General features: G+C 41.3%; 2 protein-coding genes across 8 annotated transcripts in view; one reads left to right on the forward strand and one right to left on the reverse strand.

Moving 5' to 3' along the window:
• The window catches only part of LOC138149702 (cohesin subunit SA-2-like), a 124,024-nt gene extending 119,858 nt beyond the window's left edge, over positions 1–4,166 (reverse strand). For 3 of the 7 annotated variants that reach the window (XR_011165401.1, XM_069072907.1, XM_069072906.1), the window contains exons 1-2: positions 4,022–4,160; positions 3,387–3,535 (exon numbers count right to left, since the gene is read on the reverse strand). Coding sequence is in view for 4 of the 7 variants with exons in the window: in XM_069072907.1 (XP_068929008.1) it covers positions 3,387–3,427 (41 nt within the window). In the remaining 3 variants the exon portion in view is untranslated. Of the gene's footprint in view, positions 1–3,386; positions 3,536–4,021 lie in introns of all 7 variants that reach the window. The other 4 variants (XM_069072904.1, XM_069072903.1, XR_011165400.1 and 1 more) reach the window with 3 other exon arrangements.
• Positions 4,167–4,373: 207 nt separating this feature from the next.
• Positions 4,374–24,393, forward strand: GTPBP6 (GTP binding protein 6 (putative)). Its single transcript, XM_069072911.1, has 10 exons — positions 4,374–4,944; positions 5,461–5,598; positions 6,649–6,719; positions 7,199–7,329; positions 10,384–10,442; positions 11,459–11,617; positions 14,859–15,067; positions 16,829–16,977; positions 17,427–17,579; positions 23,979–24,393. The coding sequence occupies exons 1-10, from the start codon at positions 4,587–4,589 to the stop codon at positions 24,100–24,102; spliced, it is 1,551 nt and encodes a 516-aa protein (XP_068929012.1). The 5' UTR covers positions 4,374–4,586; the 3' UTR covers positions 24,103–24,393.
• The last annotated feature ends 274 nt before the right edge of the window (positions 24,394–24,667 follow it).

A 24,667-nucleotide genomic window follows, 5' to 3' on the forward strand; every position in this document is an offset into this window, starting at 1 on the left:
CTAGAGGGATATAAAAACACAACAGTAAGATGGGTTACTAACCCCTAAAAAGCATATTCACTGGCATTAAAAAAAAAAACACTAGTCTATAATACTTTTATAATTTTATTTATAAGATGAAATTATTACTTTTAGATCGTAGACAAAGTTACAATATAATAGAAAAACTCTTACTTAAGTACTATAGTCCTATTTCCACCATGGGAAGATAGCTAACTTTTAACAAGTTGTTAAACCTTAGATTCCATATTCTCATATGTAAAATAAAGGGTTAGAATGGATAATCTCTGGGTTCCCTTCCAACTCAAGCATTCTATGATACTATATGTTCTATGTCTATTATAGTTTGTCCTTTGAGGTCTGTGTTATGGGTTATTTTAAAGTTGTTTGGTTTGGGTTTTTTGTTTGTTTGTTTGTTTTTATTTATTTATTTGCCTTTTTTTGGAGGGGGAAGGCAGGACAATTGGAGTTAAGTGACTTGCCCAAGGTCACACAGCTAGTAAGTGTTAAGTGTCTCGTATTCTTGAGGAAATGCAGCACCAATCTCCAAACTGAAAACAAAGAAATATAGCAAAACAACATGTGCTTGTTTCTATTTCGGTTTTGGTTTAGTTTTTAACAAAGCATTTCTACAGTCAAGAGTTGAGTTCTGTTTTGTCCATTGGGTACTGAAAAGTTGCCCATACAGTGCTTTATAAATAGCTGTATTTAAACAAAGGCCCATGGGCTGATGTCTACCTAAGTATTACCTGTTTCAAGAATATCTAAGTAAAACGCTTTTCAGTACTTGCTCAAAATTACTACAGTTACAGCAAAAACACACTAAAACACAGGTAATGATGACACAGATTCAGATATACTGTACTTTGAGTGAGGTAACTTTATTTGTTCAACAAAGATTTATTGGGCATCCATGACAGGAATGATTTGTTCACTCTCTTAGTCACAAAAGTGGACATGAAGATGAGTTAAGATAGTCCTTGCACACAAATAAATTTAAATCTAGTTAGAGAAATAAGACATACATATATAAATAAATACAAAGTAAAGTGAGAAATATGCATAAAGAGGTTTAAAAAAAAGACCAGAGTTCTGAGGGAGAGTACTTTTTTTCCCTTGGGGATTGAGGGGCACCAAGTATAAACAAAGAAAATCATGAAAGACAATGTAGTAGTGGACAGCATGTATGTCTGTCCCTGAAGAATAGGGAGGATTTCAACAGGAAAAATTGGAGGGAATTGCATTCCGATCACTGGGAACAGTATAGCAAAGGTAAATACAGGAAAGTATAAGACCAGTTTGGGGAACATAAGTTTAATATGACTAGAAAACAGGGTAAGTGACTAGGAACAGCATGATTTAAGATTGATAAAATAGGCTAGAGTTAGATTATAGAGTTTTCCTTTTGTGAATGTTTATATGTTTAAGTCAAAACCAATCATACGATTTAGTCAAAATTAACACAGCTTATTTCCAACTAACTATAAGTCATTATGATAACCAAAGGCTTGAAAAGCTTTACATACCTTTAGTTCTCTTTAAGAATCTGCATACTATTATACTCTACCAATTGCTTAGAAAAATTAAAAACAAAAACACAACCCTGAAATCCAGCCCCCAAATACAGCAACAATGTAACACGAAACATAGCTGGGAATGAGCTCCAGTTCTCATCACCAACTTCTGGCTGGTCATTTCCTTTAGGCCTCTCAAACTTGACAAGTCAGTAACAGTACTCATTGATGATCCTTCTTTCTAAACCACCTCTCCTACCAACTTGCCTACTTCTGTTGGGAATGCCACCATTCTTCCAGTAATCTCAGTTAACAGAGTCATCTTTGACTCTTTATTCCAATTCACCCCCCCCACACACACACACACACATCCATTATGCAGCCAACTCTTCGTCCTCAACTTTTCTTGCCTCTGTCTCCTTCAATCTACTCATCCCCCAATTACCCTAGTTCAGACCTCCCCTTGATTCCTATTCTCAGTATATTTCCATCCACCAAACAGCTGTTAAATTAATATTTTTAAAGAATCAGTCTGACCAAATCAAAAGGCTATTGTCTCAAGGATAAAAAGCAAACTTCTGTCTAGCATTTAAAACCTTTCACTGACTCCAACCTATCTTTCCAAACTAGTTTAACATGTACTGTATAGTCAAAATGATTTAACTTTCTTCTCCTCACACATAAAAAAACACTGCATGTCCCACCTTTGCACAGGCTATCCTCCACATCTAGAAGGCTCTTGTGCCTCCTTCCTACCTCCTTAAGTCCCTAGCTTCCTTTAAGGCTCAGCTTCTTGGTCAAAAGTATTCCTGATTCCCCACCAGAAAAATTACTATATACTTACATTATATACTTCACTATATATATTTAAAATGTAAGATCCTAAAGGGTAGGGACTGTTTTCATTTTTGTCTTTATATCCCCAGAGCCCAGCACTTACTAGGTGATTAATAAATGTTCACCAAAGTCACAACTTTGGCACACTTTTTTTCACGGACTGTCCTCACCTTCCACCCTATCTCTTATCTTAAAATAGGAAAGACGTTAAATGCAGAGGCACCACTTAAAGAATTAGAAAACACGTTAACCACATTAGTAGGTTGTTTTAGGTTCAAATGAAGCAATTTCTGTATCTTTGGCAATCGGAAAGACACTATAAATACCAGCAATAAAATTAATAGCTACTAATAGTATTATTACTATTAATGGAAATGTTCTTTAAAACATTAAATATTAGGTTTTTAGAACTCTCCATATAAAAACAAAAAGGAGCCAGTGGCCAAGTGAGGCACATAAAAATTATTCTGAGCCTTTTTTCCTTCCAAAAGTAACCTTTTACTTTATACTCATATGTGGTACAGCAGACATGGAAGTAAATTTAGAGTAAGGGAACCTGAATCTGAATCTTGGCTCCTCCTCTCACCTGTATGACCTTGACAAAGTCACTTAACTTTTGTGATCTGGTCTCCTCATTGATAAAATGAAGTTGGAAAAAAAATGACTTTTTTAAGGCTCCTCGAAGCTCTATATTTAAGCACATATAATCCTGCCAAAGATTAGCTCTTGGCCCAAATAAGACATCATTCCTGCACATCCTGCTAGCATGTTTAACAAGTGGTTTAAGAAAACCCCTTAAAAGAATTAGGAGGAAGGCTTTCTGAAGAAATAGGACAGCAGCCGTCCTGAGAGAGCAGTTTGTTTAATCATTTTTAAATCGGTCAGACAGAGAAGTGAAATGCTGAGGGCTAGCAGCACCTGCTCAACAAAACAAGCCCTCTGCAAGCCGCGGGCCTGGGCAGGGGCTCCCCAGGGGGCCCGGCCCGGGAACTGAGAGCCATTAAAGCTTGGCCGGTTCGGGACGTCCCGCCTTACTTTGGGCCGGTGTCGGGGGCTGGGCTGGGCTCAGCTATCATTTCCGAAGTATCCCATCAGCAGCAGGGTTATCGACAGGCCGAGGTCCTCCAAGAAGTGCTGCTCCAGGGGAGCCCCGCGGGGAAGCCGGAGGAGCCGCCGAAGAAAGGCTGGGGGAGGGGGCGGGGGCGGGGCCGGGGAGGAAGAAGCACTCGGGAGAATCAGCGCAGGCCGAAGAGCCCCCGGAGCCCCCACACCCCCAGACTACCCTATCGCTCGGAATCACTTAACACGTTGCACGGCACGGGAGGGGGGCGGCGCTGGGCCCGCCGAGCGGGAGGACACTCAACTTTGGGGGAGAGGAGGCGTGTTTGTGCGCCAAAGGCTCGCGGGTCCTCGGGCAGCGCCGGGCGCAGTCTGGCTCCGCTTTCTCTCACAAGGGAGGCAGGCGGCCGCTTCCCCACCCCCCGAACGCGGGCGGGCACCGACGGCGTGGGAGCGCTCCAGGGCCGGGGCCTCCCTCCGCAGCGGCCGGAAGGTGCCGGGGGCCCCGGGATTGGGCTGGGGTGGGAGGCCAGAAGGGCCGGGAAGGGGCAAAGCTCGGGCGGGCCGATCAAACCGATGGGAGGCGCGGAGGCGCTCTCCCCACCCCCTACCTCGCCCCGACCCGCGGGGCCCGGCGCCCAGCGGGCTCTCCAGAGCTCGCGCTCCCGCTCCGAAGGCCGCCTGGAGGGTTCCGTCTGCACTCGAAGCCCCGGGGGCCCAGGCCCCCAGCACTCTCCTAGCCCACCCCACCCCCACTTCCACTCCGACTCGGCCGCGCCAGCAACTGCCCTCCCGGCCAATCGGAGAAGACCGAGCGCGGGTCACCTGACACGCTCCAGCCAATAATCGGAAGCCAGTTTAGATTGGCCTGGAGATATTGGCGCGGGGTTGTCCCGGACCACCTCCAAAAAAATTTTCCAGACGTGGCTCTCGAGGCCCCGCCTACTCATCGCGCTGGCCCGGTCCGGAGTTCTAGCTCCGCCTCTTTCACAGGCCATCTGGGGCCCCCAGGCTGAAGGATTTATCCCCAGCGGGGGGGGGGGATCTCCCGCCGGCCACCGGAACGCACGGTTCATGGTTTTTGTTTCCGGGAGGGGTAGCCTGAGAATGAGGACTAGCGGTCCCCGTTTCCGGCGTGAACGGCGGCGGAGTGGCTGACGAGAGCGAAGCTGCGTGATGTGGACCCTCCGGGCCGCCGTCCGCCGCGGGCTACCGCTGGTCCGTGCGGCCTGCAGCTTCCGTGAGGGCTTTGCGCCAGGCCCCCGGGATCGCCGTGTCCGCGCGCTCTCCACCTTTGGCGGCCACAACCTGGGCCAGGGCAAGTCGCTTACTGGGTCTGGGGGAGGAGCGACTGCCGGGAGAGGCCGGAAAGAGGAAGACGAGGAAGAGGAGGAAGCAGGAGAGGAGGAGGAGGAGGAGGAGGATGAAGAGCTGCTGCTGCCGCGGGAGCCTTTGCTGCCGCAAGGGGCCCAGCGTGTATTTTTGCTTCACCCGGATGTCAAATGGGGAGCTAAGAAACAGACCTTGACCCGAGGTGAGTGGCAGGCCTGGGGGCGGGGCTTGTGGCTGGGGGCGGGGCTTCGGTGGGCCGGGCCAGAAGCCGGGGGCCTGGGTGGAGTCCTTTAGTTAGGATTTATAGTCTCTCAGTCGCTTTCCCGTCCTCCCACCCCCATAAAACCACCAGAAATATTGAAGCCCCCGGGGGAAAGTTCTGTTTCCCAGAAAATGTCCTGTTTATAAATGTGCCCCCGCGGAGCGATCCCCATCCCTGCGAATGAAAAGCCAAGACGGAAAAGAGGCCACCCCGCCCCTGGCAGGGCCTGCCCGCCCCCTCCCCCTTGGGGCTCCTTTTAAGTTATCTCCATCAATCCAACTGCTATTCCAAAGTGAAGGCTGATTGAAGTGGAAGGTGAGACTACCGAGAAAGCCCCCAGGTAGAGATCTGCACGTAAGAGGCGCCTCTTTCTGAAACAAAACCTCCGTGGGGACGGCGGCCCGTGCCGGGCTCCGCCGGGTCGCTGTCTAATGGAAGCTTGGTTTCTGCACAAAGCCGAGCTCCAGGTGGCCGAGGCAAGAGCCCTGGTGCACACCCTGATGTGCTGGTCCGTGGAGGAGACGATGGTCGTGGCCACCAAAGCCCCGGACAAGAAGCTGGTGTTTGGCAAAGGGAACTTGGAGCTTCTGACGGGTGAGTGGGTGAGGGAGCGCTGGGGCTGACGGGCTTCCAGCCCGCTGCTGGGTGAAAGGTCAGAAATGATTCTTGATTGTTACTGTGTTACAAGCCAGCTCCAGAGAACTGAATTCACCGTGTCAGCGCAAGTAAATGTGAATGGGATGCGCGGTTATGTCCTATATACAGCCTGCTTCAGTCGGAGTTAAAAATAGAAGCCTTGGAACTGCCACTGCAAATTCGTAGCAAAGATTTGCTTCGTGTCTCTCGATTAAATGCCTAGTGTATTTTAATACTTTGAGGGTGTATGTGCAAAATAGAATTTCAGCCAAAACTGTCTGAAGTTTTAACCTCTTTAAGTCATACCTTTGTAGCAGAAATAACTTTTGGGAATCAATCAGAAATTTCCAGCCCACGACTAGCTTACCGTAACAAGTTTAAGAATCCACACCAGTCTGTTGAATCTTCCTCTCTTCTTCTCAGTGCCCTCTTTCTCTGCTCAGGACAGATGTCATTTTCCTCTATCTAACCTGATTTGGCATACTCTCCTCCCAGCTTTAGAACAACATTTATTTCCCAGCCCTCCCAACTTTAAGTTCACTTTCTCTTACAAACTTTTCTATACTAAGCAGTTGTCCTGTGGCAGAAGAGGCACTGGCTTTGAAATCAGAAGGTGTGGATTTGAGCTACTAGTCACTTAACCTGTCTGAAACTTCATTTACTGACCTCCCCCCAAAAATGAGGTACTCGAATACAAGATTGTTGTGGGAATCAGATGTCACAATGTGTATAAAGCACTTTGTAAACCATAAAGCGTTACATATTTATGTGATATTGTAATATTACATAATTACATAGAAAATATGTAATTACATAGTTATGCTAATTGTGACCATTTCATTACTTTATCTTGTTTTCACTTAGATGCTGTGGCAATTTGTTGACATTATGATTTATATATTAAGAAAGTAAGTTTCCAAAGGGCTAGAATGAGATCCTTTCTATAATGCACTCTAACCACAGACTACAAGTACTGTGAAATTTCATTTGATTTTCTCTTTTCCTTAGAAAAAATTAGAGGATCACCACAAATAACTTCTGTCTTCCTCAATGTAGAAAAAATGAGTCCGTTGACAAAGGTATGATAATTTTTTGTTCATTTAGATAGATGACTTGCAGTAAAACATGGAATAAATTAAAAACCTGTTAAAAGATGTGAAGAAAAAGGAAAATTATGCTTTTAGAAGATCTAGCTCAATGTGTTATCCTCAATATTAATTGTATAACTCTCTCAGCTCTTTAGATCAAGAAGGTACCACTTTTCTATAATTCTATATATTGAGGGCTCTCTAGATTACAGTATGGCTAGTGATGACCCATATATATGGGAAACAGATCATTTTTGATTGTAATGGGTAATCTTACATTTCGTTTAACTGCCATTACCTGTTGCCCCAGGGGGTTGGGTAATCTTAGGTAATAGTTCTATTTTCTCCATCTGTATTCAGTAAGAATTTAGTAGCCTTTTTGGCTATATGATATATATTTATATCCTGCTACCTGTCTCTTGTTTTTCATGTCTTTGTGTTTTTTGGTCTTGTTTGTTTGCTCTTTAAAGAAAGAACTTGAAAATGCCTGGGGAGTAGAGGTGTTTGACCGATTCACAATCGTTCTTCATATTTTCCGCTGCAATGCTATGACTAAGGAAGCTAAACTTCAGATCGCTTTGGCTGAAATTCCGCTTCTCAGGTACTTCCACACAATACCCCTCTAAGCAGAACCTTTATCATGTTCTCACTCCCATCTACCCTAAGCAAAACCAAGTGAAAATGCACCATCTTTTTACAAATTAAAATATTCATCCTGAGAGAGTTTCTCATTCTCTGCTTTGAAATTTTTGTGCTATTTTTAAAAATTTGAATCATTATATTCTCACTAAAACTCATATTAATAATAGATATCCATGCCAATGCCTCATTTTGCAGGTGGTCATCTTGGTTTTCAGAAGCTAAACCTGCAGAACACAAGTTCTGGCAAGGAAGGCCCTACCAAGGTGGAAAGCTGTTAAGCATTGTCCTGGTGCAGACCATATGTGTGCATCTGAGGAACAGCCTCACCATGTTCAGAGAAGCTTATTACCAGGTTGATAGAAGGATAATGAATATTTCAGCCACTGCAACTCATAGAGACTGCCCATTAAAGGATAGTTTTAGCCTTTATCTGTGGTGGAAAGACCCATACAAACAAAATGACAGATCCTTAAAGAATTAAAGTATTAAAGAGGGACAGCCAGGTACCACAGTGAGTAAGAGCACCGGCCCCAGAGTCAGGATGACCTGGAATCTAATCCAGGCTCAGATGCTTACCACCACACCCAGAAATAACTGGCCGTGTAACCTTGACCAAGTTACTTAACCCCAGTTGCTTAAAAAAAAAAAAGTATTAAAGAAAAGCAATGGCAGTTATCCAGCCAGGTTAGCATCTTAACACAGTTTTTTATGGACAAAAATTTGCTATAAATCTTCTGATTGAGAATGCCTTTTTAAGTGCTTTTACATTACTCAGATGTTCAGGTGGATCTGAGATAACATTGATTTGGATATTCCTTCCATACTGTGCAAGTCTCGTCCATGTCTTCCCATAAGTTCACCACAAGGGAATCCACCCAACATGTTGGGGGTTTTCCTTACTGTTTTCCTGACACAACAAAGACATCCGAGGATCTCTTAAGTAGTCCATCTGGTATCCCTTGCCCTCACCATGTGAACCAGTCTCTCTTATTCTATCTTATATTTTCCTAACGACATCTGTTATTCCTGTTCTTCAAGATTTCTTATTTGTTATATGAGGTGGCCTACTCACTGTCACCACAAACCTATTATCCTCTATGTGAAATTCGTTTTCAGTTCTTCAGAGATGGTTGTGTTCTAATGTCTCAGAGCCATAACCTTAGGACTTTAAGGACCTCTGGACCATGTTGTCTGCCCTAGAACCATACTCTTCAATTTCTGGGCCTTTAAAGCAACTCTGCAACTATACTAAAGTTATATACATATATATATATCAAACCAATTAGTGTGAACGCCTTGAGAGCAGGGACTTTCTCAACTTTTTTATGTTTCATCTGATGGGTCATTGAACAAGGGTTTCTCTATTGGTATATCTTTCAAAGAATCTTGAATGATTTTGATGTATGAATGAGAGACATGGGAAGAGAGCCTTTAAAGTTGTAAGCTAACTAATTCTAACATGAATCTTCTCTCTCCCTATCTATCTATCCATCTATGTAATTTACACATATATCTACAGGCTGCAATTCCCCTCTTTGTTCTATTTAGTGCCATTTTTACCTCTTTAAGTATGTCTGAGACTATAGTTTTAGAATCCAAGTGTAGTTTCTACTGTCTTTAATAGTGAAGTTAGTTTATTTTTTAAAAATCTTTGAAGATCTTTTCCATTGTGTGTTTGTTTCCACTTTCATTTTTAAATACCTTCAAGATGTCTTTGCCTCATTAGGTCTCTCATCAAGCTAGCCTTCTTTAACTGAGTTTTATCTGCCATTGCTTCTCTCTGTTTCATGACACAGTTTTGTTCATTAATAATATTTCTTTGAAGAGTTTCTTAAAGGTTTTACCAAAAATTTTATATTCTAAGTCGAAAGTACCTTTGGCGCTGTGATGTTAGTGGAATAGGAAGATCTTCCCTTCCCATTCATAGGCCGATGTGACCTGCTTTGTGCTCCTGTAATAAAGCCTGAGTCACGCGGAGCCCAGTGTGGGAGGAGTTTGGAGCAGAGAGGGAGACGGAAACAGAGCAGGAGAGGCAGAGGGAGGAACTGGTTGTGGGGAGGCCTGACAGAAAGAAGGCTTAAGGACACTAACATGTCCTTCCATGTCAGTGATGGCCACCTTGTTAAATGTTACCTCCTGGTTTTGTAATGGTGATGTTCCAAATAAATATTTTGGTTTTGCCGTTGAGGAAGAGAGTTTATTATATTTTGCAAATCCACCCTGGAAATACATATGCATATTCATAGCGGCTGCTACAGGTATTGAATTGGCATTTCAGGCACTCTGTCTTTACTAGCCAAGCAAGTCAAGTGTTTGAGAAGAAAAATGCTTTTTAGGGGAGGCTAGGTGGCGCAGTGAGTAAGAGCGCCAGCCCCGGAGTCGGGAGAACCCAGGATCACTTCCGGCTCCAGATACTTAACACCCACACACACACACACAAAAAACTGGCTGTGTAACCTTGGGCAAGTTACTTCACCCCAAATGCTTTAAAAAAGAAAAATGCTTTTTAGACTCTTTTGGTCTCCTTGTTATGACAATTGATTTATGATTTTTTTAGCTGCTATATAAAATTGTTATAAACAGTATCAGTGTCATTTCTATTGTACATTAAAAATCTTTCATTATTGATAATTTATTTAGATAGATCAGGATTTAGTTATTTCAACTACATGCCATCACTTTTTCTCACTGATTCTTCTAGCTTTATACTAATTTTAATCTTTGCCCTAACAAGCTGATAGTCTGACAGTATACAGATTAAAACTGCCATCAATAACAAGTCATTTCCTATCTGTTTGTGGCAGTTTGCTCAAGATAATGTTTGTGGATTATTAATTTTTTTATGTTTAGAAACATGTTTAAGCGGCGACATTTACTTCCGTTTTGTTGCTTTCATATTTAGATTTTTATTCTACCTTTGACTGTAATTTTTATGCTTCTTATTATGAATCTGTGATCAATAAGTACGCTTGCTAAGTGTTTTTAAACAATTTCACTTCTATTTCAATGCCAGGTCAAATCTGAGAAATGAAGATCCGCGAGGTGGTGGCTCTCGTTGTCTCATGGGATCAGGTAAAGCACAATACTGTAGTCTGTATGTGGGCACAAATGAAGCCAATAGCAAAAGTGTTTAAAGTCACTGTACAAGAAAATGTATTGGGAACATCCCTCACATCGTAACATTGTGGGTTTAGGACATTCAGAATTTTAAAAAATAATTCAGAATTATGCCATCTCTTCTGTCTCCCTATCCACATCACTCACTAAAAAAGTACAGTTTTGTCAAAATACCTAGCATATGCATTGCAATAAAAATACTGCTTTGAGTCGTGGGTGACCTTTTTTCAACCTCTTTTAGAGCAGAAAGGTATAGAGGTTACATAAGAAAAAACAGTCAATAACTTAGTGTAATGGGAATGTAAATTTTTAAGATCTTCCCTGCCCCTAGGCTAAAGTGCACCTGGAGCCTGGGGTGGGAGGCTTGTTTTTCAGTAGATACTTCTTGATTGGCCGGTGAGTCAATAAGGTTGTTACATTCTCTGAGCCAGAAGAAGGCTATATAAGCCCTGATGTGTAGCTTTGTTTTGGGGCTCACTTTGAGAAGCGTTCTGTGATTTGATCAGATGAAACTCTGGGAAGCCATTGTTGAGAGCCCCCCAGCTTTGAAAACCCAGATGTTGAAACCCAGATGTTGATTTGGTATGGATGTAATGGTTGGACAGTTTGGAAACTGTCTACTTGATCTGTTTCTCTGTCTTTTTAATTCTGTCTGTATACTCCGAAGTTCGGGGTGCTGACCTTTTTCCCCTGAACTAGGTTAATGATACATATTTGACTGATTAAAGCAAGACTGTTAACCCATTTTGAGTTGCTTTGCTTTAACAAAGCAGATCCAAGAACCTATATTGGCAGCCACCCTGGGGACGCTAGGGTGCTTGCTGCTACACTTAGTTACTGTGAATTAATAGTGTTGAAAAGGGATATACTGATTTTATATTTCTTTCCCTTATGAAGACCTTTAATAAAACCTTTTTTTTCTATTTTTATGCTATTCTTACTATAAAAACAAAACCAAACTGGGTTTTTAGGAGAAACATTCATGCAACTACAGCAACGTATCTTAAAAGAGAAAGAAATTAAAATTAAGAAGGCCCTGGAGAAACTTAGGAAGAGAAGACATCTTCTCAGAAGTCAACGGAAGAAGCGTGAACTTCCCATTATTTCTGTAATGGGATACACAAATTGTGGTAAGGAGAAAGTCTAATATGTGTAGAGTTTTTTATTTGTCTTTAAAGTGGTTTGGGTTTTTGTTTTTGCTTTTTGGTGGGGGGGGGGGGGGGCAGGGTAATTGGGGTTAAGTGACTTGCCCAAGGTCACAAGGATAGTAAGTGTGTCAAGTGTCTGAGGCTGGATTTGAACTCAGGTCCTCCTGACTCCAGGGCCGGTGCTCTATTCTCTGCGCCACCTAGTCAGCCGCCCCTAAGGTGTTTTTTAATGCTTCCTTAGAAAAGCTTTAGGATATTCTATGTAAAAACATTAGCAGATTAATTAATATTTGTTGAGGGCCAGCACATATTTTGCTATAAAGAAAAAAACTCAAAATAAACTCCTGAACGGGATTCTATATAGACCAAATTCTATATAGACGAGAGCCACCACCTCGCGGATGGATCTTCATTTCTCAGATTTGACCTGGCATTGAAATAGAAGTGAAATTGTTTAAAACACTTAGCAAGCGTACTTATTGATCACAGATTCATAATAAGAATATCACTTAACCACCTATTTAGTATTTGTCTATCATTTTAATAGACACTTCTGGATACCTCTTGTAAATATTTTCTGATTGGAAATCCTAGGATTGTTACAAATATTTAAGTAGAACATTTACTAGGAGGACTTTTATGTTCTGAATTAATAATATTTTGCGGTCTTTTTTAAGATTAACTCTTCTGTTCTTAACATTTATGTAAAGCCTCTGTAATTAATGTTCTGCATGTCGCGAATGAAGAGTAATTTATAGGACTAAATTTCTGTCTCATCTGTGTTTTGGAGGCGTAGTTAAGTGTACCCTCAGTAAAGATGGGGCTCGATGCTTGCTTGTATTAAAATGAAGGAAGAAAAACAATAACAAAATTACAGATTTAGAGCTAGAAGGGGCCTTAGAGGCCTTCATGCCCTCATCTTGCAAATGAAGAAATTACAACACAGAAGTTCAACAAATATCCTGTGGCCACAGACTGAAAGTGTCGAGGCAGAACCTAATGCAGGTCTTTCTAACTCCAGCTTAGCATCTGCCTGGACTTTCGGGGCGCAGGCATGTAGTGTTCATCTCAGCAAGGGGGCTGGAATCCCTCGAGGGCACCGTTTACTCTGTCCTTACGTATCTGGGGATCACCTCCAGTAAGTCATTTTTGTTCTCTCATTGCCAGCGTAAAGGTTATCCTCCTTTGCAGAAAAAACAAAAAAGGAAGAGTCGCATCTCTCTATCTTCTCTCTGTTGTCCCATCCTTCCCAAGTAAGGGTCCCAGCTCTTCTGTGAACTGCCTTTTTTTTTCCAGTTTAACTTTCTAAAAAACAGCAACAACTTTTTATTATCCTTAACTTCCTGTCCTTAGCATCCTTTACCAGCCTCAGTTCATTCTGAGAGCCGGCATTCCCACCACATTCTTTTATTAGCCTTTTGTGACCTGACCATACTTCCATCTTCTGTACATTTTAAACAATTTGATTTGGCTTACTTCAGATAAAAAATATCAAGTAATTAATATTTGTCAATAATTTCTCTCCATCTATGAGCCAGAAATTAAGCCTGTAATTTCACAGTAACTGAAAATTATTCAGAGAGTATCGGCAGTCAAAGGTTCCAAAAATCTAACCATGGAGCCTTTTGTTATCACTCCCCACCCTTCCCATCTGAACAGGCTGCCATGATTTCATCTCGTTTGCCATTCACTATGCACTTCCCCAGTTATATAAAATATCGTTGTCTTTTAATGTAAAGTGCCCCTATTTGTATGACTTTGTCGATTCAGTTTGTAAACTTGTGGTAAAAATAGTTGCTTAGTTCTCCCCAGTGCCTTATGCAGAGATACACAATACTGTAATTTATTTTATTCTTTCAAGAATGATATTTCAGTATGTTGGGAGAATAAAACTATAGAGCCAAAAGGGACCCTAAAGATTATGAAGTTCAGACCCCTCATTTTTCAGAGGAAGAAACTGGAACCCAGGGAAGGGTTGTCATTTACCCAAGGTTACGCACCTGAGGGTGAGGGATGCCTTAAATTGGTTTATGGAAGAGAGGCAAGTCAGAAAAACTGGGTTCAAGATGTCTGTCTCTGTCACACACTGGCTGGGTGCTCTGAGCAAGTAATTAACCTCTTGCCGTCGCCAGTGACGCTCTAACACTTTAAATTGTAAAGCAGTTGCTAATCTGCATTGGTAAAGGCAGCTTGCTCACTATGCCAATGAAATCACAGGTCTGGACTCAAAAAAGGTGAAAGATAATTACTCAGGTTCCCAAATGGATATATGATCTCCTCAATTCAAGAATTCCCCCAGGGGTGGCCAGGTGGCGCAGCGAGTAAGAGCCCTGGCCCCAGAGTCAGGATGACCTGGGATCGAATCCGGGCTCAGACACTTAGCACCCACCCAGAAACACCTGGCCGTATAACCTTGAGCAAGTTACTTAACCCCAATTGCTTAAAAAAAAAAAAGAATTCCCCCACAAGATTTGGGTCACAAATTGACCATACCTACCCAGCCTGTGTCCTTGTCCTCCCATAATTTTGCCTCCCAATGTAGTGGAGGACTTCCTTGAGTTTTCCTAACATTTCAAGGGTGCCGCTTGACCAGTCCAACTGTCTGCCTGGCATCCCTCACTCTTCACATGACCAGCCCATCTTCTCCCTCTGTCATACAATTCCTCGATGAGGTCTTTTACTCCTGTTTTTCAAACTTCATCAGTGGATATATGTTTTAACCACCTCACACTCATCGTATACCTCTCCATTGCTCTTTTTGTGATACTCATTTTAAATTCTAGCAAGATGGGTAGAATTTTTCTATTGAAAAATAGAAACTTTTTCCATGGGAATATTGACGTCAATAAAAAAAAAAAAGCTTTTCTATTCAAGACAATTCAACCTATTCTTATCCTTCTGTTCAACTTTGGACCCATCTCAGTGCCCATCTATGTTGTCTATCCCAGATACACAAAATTATAAACATAGTTTATAAAATTATAATTTTTTTTTTGCCTTTTTTGGAGGGCAAGTGGGGTTAAGTAACTTGCCCAAGGTTGCACGGCTAGATTTTTTTCTGTGGGTGTTAAGTATCTGAGGCCAGAAGCGAACTCTGGTACTCCTGACTCTGGGGCCAGCACTTTACTCACTGCTCCACCTAGCCACCCCCAATAAAATTATAATTTTAACTAAAGGGTTAAAATTTTTTATTAAGTGTATTTTATTTTGACTGCTCTTTTAGGAAAAACCACTTTAATCAAAGCTCTGACTGGGGATGCAGCAATTCAGCCACGTGATCAGTTATTTGCCACTCTGGATATTACAGCCCATTCTGGATCTTTGCCTTCCCGTATGACGGTTGTTTATGTAGACACCATTGGATTCCTCTCCCAGCTTCCTCATGATCTCATCGAATCATTTTCAGCTACTCTGGAAGATGTAGCTTACTCAGTAGGTTACTATTATAAAGGTTGCCAAGCAATGAAGATCTTTCTTCCTATTTTTTTTTTAAATTATTCATTTTTGTAAGCATTTTTCTCTCCAGCAGCTAGGTAATTCAGTGGATCAAACACTAGGCCTGAAGTCAAGAAGACCTGAGTTCAAATCCAGCCTCAGGCACTTACTAGCTGTATGACCCTGGGTGAGTTATTTAACTTGCCTCATGTTCCTCATCTGTAAAATGGAGGTAATAATAGCACCCACTTAACGGGGTTGTTGTGAGGGTCAGAGGAGATAATGTTGGTAAAAAGCTTAGCGTGGTACCAGCACATTGTAGGCACTTCTGATTCTAAGTGAATTCCAGGAATAGCCATCAAATTGTCAGTAATAAAGGGTTCTAAAGGTTATTTTTGTTAAGATGTGAATGAATAAATAACTTTAAAAATCACACAACCTTAGTTAACGAAAAACATCAAAGAAATAAAAACCAGGAGTAAAATCTAAAACCCCAGATATTTAACAAGATTAATGATTTAACGAACAAAGCCAACATGCCCCAAAAAAATGCTTTTGTTCTGTGTGCTCTTCTAAGTCTATCAGAAGTTGTACCACCTCTGACTTTTATTTATTTTATTTTCATATCTGTTTTTTATATAATTTAATAATAATAAATAGTATTTACTGTACCTTTTATGTGCCACATAATATGCTAGGTGCTTTACAAACATGATCTCATATGAGCCTCACAACAACACTTACAGATAGGTGCTGTTAGCCACCCCTATTTTATGGTCGAAGAAACAGGCAAATAGAAATTAAGTGACTTTTCCAAGGTCACACAGCTAGTAATTGTTGGAGGCCATATTTGAACTCAAGTCTTCCTGACTCCAGGCCCAGCACTATCTATCATATCACCTGCCTGCCTAATTCCCAAGTATATTACTCCTTTCCTTCCTTACTCAGAAAGCCATCTCCTTTAACAAAGATTAAAAAAGGAGGAAAAAAAGCAGTTGAGTAAACTACTCAACACAGAACCTTGTCTAGCAGTATATAGAATATTACATACCCATATTACCCCCTATCCATTAAAGGAAGGACAGTTCTGACTGTTTTACAAGTAACTTTTTTGATTCAGGCTTGCCTGAGAGGATAAGGGACAAACTATATGACGGCTTTAAATCCCTTTTAGTCCTACCGTGTTTCCCCGATAATAAGACCTATCCCGAAAATAAGTCCTCCCCTTACTGTGTAAGATTCCTCTAAAATAAGACCTCCCCTGAAAATAAGCCCTATTGAGATTGCTACTGTAGTGAAGGCGATCCCCTGCGCTACATGCTACATTACGGTACCCTTTGTATGCACCGTCCCCCCCCTTGAAACACATGCCGCGCTCTGAGCTGCATCCAATCAGAGCTGCAGCAGTGAGCGTGTCATCCTGTTCTTCCCCAGTGATTTGCTTATTGAATGAAGGTACATTTTTTTGTTCACATTTACCTGTTTATTAAATTTGCTGTCAATGTTCATTAAAATAAGCCCTCCCCTGAAAATAAGCCCTCTGGTGTTTTTCTGTACAAAAAAAATAATGTCTTGTTATCGGGGAAACACGGTATGTATATTCAAAGTGCAGTCTAATCATTGTGACCTTTTGAGACTCAGAAATGATCCTTTATTAATAGAGAAATACGTTACCAAATGTCTGTTTTGTTGGTCTTGTAGACTGATTACAGAAACTGTCTTCATTATGTAACCATATTCTCCGTATGTGTTTTGTAGGACGTAATAATCCATGTAAGGGACATCAGTCACCCTGAGACTGACCTCCAGAAAGCAAGCGTTTTGACTGCTCTAAGGAATCTGAATCTGCCGAACCACTTACTAGATTCAGTTATAGAAGTTCACAACAAGGTGGATTTAGTAGAACGGTAAGAAGAAAAATACAGTGTTTTAAACTTATTTTTTTCACACCCTTCTCTTCTTGCTGAAATTTTTCTTGGAAGACTATTTAGCATCCCTCCTATTTTCTTGAAACTTTCTCATCTTCAGTTCTTCCATACAGTTGATTTTCTTACTTACATTAAAAGAAAGCTCTAATGATCATAAGTACTGTCTTGTATCTATAATAGGCCTCCCATGGATTAGTTCATTTATTTTAGTCATGTAAACCAGGCTCTTTGACTCCTGAGGTGTTAAAGAATTACAGGTCTTTAGAATTGCAGCTGACAAGGAGCCTGGCACTGCGCATTTCAGTTCCCCAGGCTAACCTACAGGCTCACTCTCTCCACATGTATTGTTTATTAGTTGATTACTCTAGCTTCGTTGCTTCTTCATACAGCTTTAATAATGTTTGCTAATTTTCTTCTGTGTTATCCAGGTATGAACCTACAGAACCAAATGCTATAACCATTTCTGCCCTTCTTGGGCATGGATTGGAGAAACTGAAAGCAGAAATAGAAAGTGCAGTTTTGAAAGCAACTGGAAAAAAGGTTCTCACTCTTAAAATTAAGCTGGAAGGAGCTCAGCTAAGGTAAACAGAGAGCCAACCAATGTTGACTGAGAGAATGAAAAGTAATTGCTACATTGAGTCAGCCCTGGATTGACTCAAAAATATGACTTTTGAAGAAAAAACTTGATTAAAAACCCAAGATAAACAACTGCTTAAAAAGCTTTATAATCAGATTTTGCATTTTCCTGCAGGCAAAGGGGAGCTCCTTATGTCTCTGAAGCAAATTCAGTTTTGATATCTGAAAGTTATATTCTGGAAGAAATCTAGTGCAGATACCATAACATAACTCGAGCAACAGCTCAAAACCCTGCAGAGTAATCTGGCATATGGACATGGCATTAAAGATAATATCTGGGATGGGAAATACTAAGGCAATAGAAAGTTTGCAATGAAGGGCTGACTGGAAGTGTAACTGGATAAAGGGTAATAGCCCCGGGCCCAATCTTGGGGGAAAATAACAAAGTTATTCATTTACATACAAATTTAACAAGAGGTCATTTAGAAGGACAAGACTTCAGAACACCAGCTAATTATCGTGTTCAAATGGAAAGTACCTTAATATTAGCCGAGAAGGTGAAAGGTTGCCAGGCAAGTGCAGAACTGGAAAGTGGGTTGGATGGACCCAAGAGTAACCATTCGTTATTCAGCATCCTCTGGGAAAGAGGTCTCCAGTAGAGTGCCCCAGCACTGATCTGAGCTTGGCTCTGTGCCCTTTAACAGGTTTATCAGTAACTTGGATAAAGGCCTAGATGTTATGCTTCTCACTCTTAAGAGATGACAGAGAACTTGAGTGACAAACAGTGTTTAAAAAGATCTTCACAGGCTAGAGCACTGGACTGCATCTAGTCAGATGAATTTTATTGGAGATAAACATAAAGTCTTACATTTGAGTTCAGAATACCAATTTCATAAGCACGAGATGGGGCAGGTATAGCTAGATGAAGAAGATATGGAGGTTTTAGAAGACTGCAAGCTCAGTATGTCAGGAGTGTGTTGTGGAAGTCAGTTAAATCATTTAAAAAGCATTTATGTAGAGCCTACTAAATGGCAGGCAATAATAGGGATGCAAAGACAAAAATAAAACAGGCCTTATCCTCTATTAGCTTCTCTTCTATTGAAGAGAAAACTATGAAGAGAGATAAATAAATACAAAACATATACAAAGGGGGGGGGGCTCACAACCAGGGGAGAAAAGGATAGGGCAGCACAAGAGATAGCACTTGAAGCAAGCCTTAAAGGAAACATGGGGCGATACAAGGTAGAAGGGAGGCATGGGAATAGCCAGTGCAGACATGGAGTTGGGATATGGAATGCTGTATATGAGGAGCAACAGATAAGCCAGTTTGACTGAAGGCAGTGAATGAAAAACATTAAGTGCTTACTCTGTGCCTGGAAATGTGTTAAGTACTGGAGACATAAATTCAAAAACCAAGATAGTCTTCGTCTTCTAGGAACACATTTTCTTTATGGCCAGGAAGTGTACGAGGTCACAGGGATGGTGAGTGGAGTCATAGGGCAAATGATAGGCATGCCCTTTCCTGGAGTGATACTGTTATTTTTTGATTACTGTTCCCAGAACAAGGAGGTTCACGTGAAGAGGCATAGCAGGAACATGGCTAGGTTAATGTAGCATGGTCAGGTCCAAGGCCGGCTAGATAGAAGAAACTGACCAATCAAGAGGATGGCCCCAGGGCGGCCGCAACAGCGGCATACCAGCAGGCAAACTTGCAGTAAACTGAGAAAAGTAGGCTGGAGCCAAATTGTGTATGACTTTAAAAGCAAAACAAGGCATTTTTATATTTCTACCTGGAAGCAATAGGGAGCCACTGAAATTTCTTAGCAAGAGAGTGACATGGTCAGACCCGTGCTTTAGGACTATCATTTTGGCAGCTTTATGGAGGGTGGAGTGGAGGGAAAAGAGCCAGGTGACTAAGTAGGACGTAAAAAAGTTGTGTGATGCCACAAGAAAGATGATGAGCCACAGGGATGGCCATGTGAGTGAAAAGAAGGACAAATATTGTGAAAGCAGCATCGAGAAGATCTCATTAGTTGGATGTAGGGGAGCAAGGGCAAAATAATAGTAGCTGACATCTCTGAAGCACTTAGAGTGTGCCAGGAGCTGGCACACGTGCTTTATAATTATCTCATTTGATCTTCACAAGAGCCCTGGGATAGAGGTGTTATTAGGATCCCCATTTCACATTTAAGGGAAGTGAATAGTGGTTAAGTAACTAACAGAGGTTACGTGATTTTCACAGGGTCACATAGCTAATAAGTGTCCGCGGTCACATTTGAGCTCAGGTCTTCCTGACGGCACTCTGTCCAGTGCAACACTTAACTACCTCTAGGAAATCAAGGATTATTCTCAGGTGGTTCCTTCAGCAGAAAAGGGGGAGTTATGAAGAGGGATGGGTTTAGGGAGAAATACAAGTTATCTTTTGGGTGTGTTGAATTTATCATGCCTCTGAGATGTCTGGATGAGACTGTCCCATCAGGAGTTGTTGATGCTCAGAGAGAGGTATAGGCTGTATTTGTTGATTTGGGGGTCTTGTACTTAGAGTTGAAACCATGAGAAATGATGAAATCACAAAGATAGAAGGGGGCCTAGGACAGAATCTGCGGGTATACCCACACATAGGAGATGGGGTGTAGATGAGGATCTGGCCGAGAAAAGTGAAAAATGCTGATAGATAAAAGAAGAAATAGAAAGAAAGTGTCACTAAAACTCAGGGAGCAAAGTTCCCAGGAGAAGCAGCTGATCAATAGTGTCAAATGTTGCAAGCAGTCAGGACTGATGAAAGGCCATTAGAGTTTTGGTAACTTTAGGGAGAGACAGTTCAGCCAAGTGATGGGGTTGGAAAGTGGGCAAAGTGCAGACATGTGAGTCAGGACATGAAGTAAAGGCAACAAGTACAGTCACGTTTTAATAGGATGTTGGCTGTGAAATGACGGAGAGATCCAGGACTTAGAACCTCTCTGGAACCATAGGTCAGCTGAAGGATTTTTTTAAGGATAGAGGAAAATTGGGCATGTTTGTAGGCAACAGGGAAGAAGCCAATAAATAGGGGCTATTGAAAGTTGAAGAGGGGAGGAATGATTGATGGGACAAGCTGCCAAAGGACATGGGCAGGGATAGGATCAAGACTCTAAGTAGAATTCATCTTTGATCTTGATAAGAAGACGAAGCTCTTCTCCATGACTAGAGCAAAAGATGAAAGGATAGAAGAAGATGTTGCAAAGTTTAGGATATGTAATATAGAAAACGGAGCTTGTAGTAAATGGCCTCTTTTCTTTCTCCTAAGAGGGAGGTCTGATGTGAGAGACTGGAGGAGAGAGTTTCAAACAATTAATGTGAGGAGTGTGAGAGTCAATTATGGAAGAAAGAAAAACGATTCTCTTTCTCCTGTGAGGATTTAGTTGAGATAAATTGGTAATGGACATAGGTTTTTGGGACTCTTCAGTTATGTTTTACTGGAGACTCCTTTTTTTTTTTTTTTGAAGCAACTGGGGTTAAGTAACTTGCTCAAGGATACACGGTCAGGTGTTTCTGGGTGGGTGCTAAGTGTCTGAGCCCGGATTCAATCCCCAGGTTATCCCATCACTGGGGCCGGTGCTCTCACTCGCTGAGCCACCTGGCTGCCCCTAAGCAATTGGGGTTAAGTAACTTGCTCAAGGTTACACGGCCTGGTGTTTGTGGGTAGGTGCTAAGTGTCTGAGCCCGCATTCGATCCCCAGGTTATCCCGACACTGGGACCGGTGCTCTTACTTGCTGTGCTACCTGGCTACCCTGAGACTCCTTTTCAAATAGGGGTTGGACTAGATGGACACTGATAACTTTTTCGACTTAGAATTTCTGTAACTGATTTCTTGTGTTCTTTAGTAACATGTTAATAAAAGTGGAAGGGGATGGTGAGCCATTCCAGGCTTTGATTTTGGCAATAGAGAGAAGATTCCAGGGTAGAAACAGTTTATCCTTGATCTGGTTAACTATAGGGTCATGATTGGGAAGGTATAAAGTGAAGCCAGAGCAGAGGTAATGTCACTGAGGAAGAGAGAAACCAAAGGAGTAAGGCACAAGGAGAGACAGAAAGATAGCAGGTTCTGGCCAGATTGAGGAATTTCAGAGTTCTTGATTATGGGAGTAAAACACTTACTGAGTGATGGTGAGATCAAGAGTTTAGCCTTTCTTTTATATGGTTGAGGTGGAGTGAAGATACAGGTCATGGGACTTGAGGAGGCTGAGGAAGTGGGAGGCCAGAGTGCTTGAGAAAACATCAGCATGTCTTGTAACATTCCCCAGATAGAAGAGGGGCAGGTATTGGAGTAGAGAAGTCTGCCTGTGAACTAGGTACTGAGCTGCTTGAGAAAGGAAAGAAAACAGCTTGGAATCAAAAAACTTTATCTTGAGGACTCCATAGGCTTCACCACACTGAAGGAGTCCATGACCCCTAAACCAGATAGAGTAAATGCCAAAGGACTCGTTTGGCTGTTGAGTGACCACAGAGGGAGGATTTAGGAGCCACAAGAAGCATGCCTGCTCCTCTCCCTGTTCCAGAATTAAAGAATGGACACGAGAGAGGGCCTGTCTGGTCCTGGAGAGAGTGGTTAGGGAGCTCAGTATCCTTTAGGAGGAGCGAGGTCACCGTGAGTATCAGAAGGCAGAAGTAAGTAATACAAGGAAAAAAAGCCTAGGACACACGGCAGTCATTGACAATAGAGCAGGGGTTCAGAGGGCTAAGGCAATCTTACACTAAGGCTATGTATAGTGGCCAGGTCTAAGAGGGTGACAGGCCCACTGTGTTGTGTCTTACACTACAGCTGGCATATTGTATTCCATTTTGGGAACCACAGTTTAACTGGATATGAGTCCAAAAGAGGGAAAACAAGGTGTGCCTTATAAAGAATTGGGAATATTTAGCCTAGAAAAAAGCATGCTCTGAAGAGACAGAGAGACGTGTAAATAAACAATTAAAAGGCTGTCATTTAGAAGGATGGACCTCAGAGTCTAGGACTTAGGTGGAATAGGTAAGATCCAAATAAGCAAATTTAGGCTTAATGGAAAGAATAACTATATTTAAAGCTGTCCAAAATGTAACAGCCTGCATTTAAGGGAGTGAGTTCCCTCTCATTAGAACTCTTCAGGCAAAGGCTTACTGGATTTATTGTAAAGGGGATTCTGATTCAGGTAAGGATCGAAGTCTGTAGATGGCCTATAAGGTCCATTCTAAATCTTGGAATTCTGTGGTTTCTTTCACAGCATGCACACGTGTACAGGTGCACACACGTATGAGCTGGAATAAAATGAAGACCCTTTACCTTAGCACTGTACTTGTCATACAGTAAATGCTTAAATTTTTTTTCATTCATTCATTACCTTCTAACAAATTCACAATGTCTATTTTTGTCTTAGGGACAATGATCATCTCTCCAGTTTTGCCCAAGATGTATTAAAATTCATCACTGCATAGAGGATGAGCTTGTATGTTACTTTTCCTCTAAACCTTATTGAAAGATAATCCCAATGTAAACCTTCTGATTTAACCCATCTTGGAGAAGATCGTTTTTCTTATTTTCCCTGAGTGTATACAGTTACAACTTTTAACCAGCTTTATGTTTTAAATACAGATTTTATAGATGATCAACTTCTAGCTTAAACATATGACAGTTTCTCACATTTAAGAGAAAACAACTTAGAGACAGCTTTTAGAGGAAAAGTATCCCACAAATCTAATAAATAAATGAACTGGTATATGTATTTCCACTCTTTTTTTAAATACTTTTAAAAGATTCCCAGACCATTTATATAATATTTAATAATGTTAATTCATAGAACTTTTCTGTTTTCAAAGGCCTTTAACATCAATTGACTTTAGTCAACAAGTACTTTTTTTTTTTTTGCTTTTTGGAGGGGCAGTTGGAGTTAAGTGACTTGCCCAAAGTCACATGGCTAGTTAAATGTTAAGTGTCTGAGGTCAGATATGAACTCAGGTCCTCCTGACTCTAGGGCTGGTGCTCTACTCACTGCACCACCTAGCTGCCTCAACAAGTATTTTCTTAAATTGCTTAGCACTGTACTTGTCATACAGTAAATGCTTAAATGTTTTTTCATTCATTCATCACCTCCTAAAAAAGTCTGAGACACCGCCTCTTCTATATGAATTCTGGGAAAAGGGCTCTTTTTCAAGGTAGAAGGGGTTTTTTTTTTGTTTTTTTATTTATAATTTATTTTTAGTTTTCAACATTCATTTTCACAAAATTTTGAGTTACAAATTTTCTCCCTATCTCTCCCCTACCCCCAACCTGAGGTAGAGGTTTTTAATGTGAAATGTAAGTTGGTGGCATAAACATGCTTCCAAGAAAGACTGAACCATAGCATCCAATGGATGAATGATTTTCATAAAGTGTTATCTTTACTTACAGCTGGCTTTATAAAGAAGCAACTGTACAGGAAGTTGATGTTATACCTGAGAATGGAACAGCCAACGTAAAAGTCATCATCAGTGATTCAGCTTACGGCAAGTATAGAAAACTCTTTCCGATATAATGATGTGTTCGTTACATTATGGAACAGTTCAGTGTCTTAGGCATTCTGAAGGAATGTAGCTACTCTGCTCTGCCTGACATGTAAGATGTTTGCTGCTATGTGAAGTGACAGTGAAGGCAAGCTCACCTGGAAAGTGATGTCCGATTGCCAATTCCCAGTTGCTCTATATGGATAAAAACTACACTGGATGAATCACCTTTAGTTTCCAGAAATTTGTTAGATCCTGAGTGCTACCTTCGTTTGTTTTTCATCTGTAAATAAATATTTATATTATTTTTTGAGCTCATTAAATCTTGGGGGGTTTGTTTGTTTTTCATGGTAGAGGAATCATGATAAAAAAAAGATGAAATTTGCCTATCCAGCCATGTATGTTCTTAAGATGCCAGAAATTATATAGCAATCACTAACCCCTTTTTCCCCCTCCCCGTTTATGCCACTCGTTGTTTTTAAAGTTAACACAATTTCAACATCAGGGGAACTAAAAAATATATTTCTACCCATACCTCGAACATATACCAGCTAACTCATTCTGTTTTAAACAGAAAGAAACAAAATGTTTGTTCTT

This window comes from Petaurus breviceps, unplaced genomic scaffold, assembly GCF_028583685.1.
Source record: "Petaurus breviceps papuanus isolate PSGF00001 unplaced genomic scaffold, PetGlider_PUasm1.0 90849, whole genome shotgun sequence".
Classification (NCBI taxonomy): domain Eukaryota; kingdom Metazoa; phylum Chordata; class Mammalia; order Diprotodontia; family Petauridae; genus Petaurus; species Petaurus breviceps.

Bases quoted from the DNA above. Each gene is read 5' to 3' on its own strand.
- GTPBP6 (XM_069072911.1), top strand. From the start codon at position 4,587: ATGTGGACCCTCCGGGCCGCCGTCCGCCGCGGGCTACCGCTGGTCCGT. The intron at 11,618-14,858 runs GTAAGGAGAAAG...CTGCTCTTTTAG, and splicing joins AATGGGATACACAAATTGTG to GAAAAACCACTTTAATCAAA. The intron at 17,580-23,978 runs GTAAACAGAGAG...CTTTACTTACAG, and splicing joins CTGGAAGGAGCTCAGCTAAG to CTGGCTTTATAAAGAAGCAA.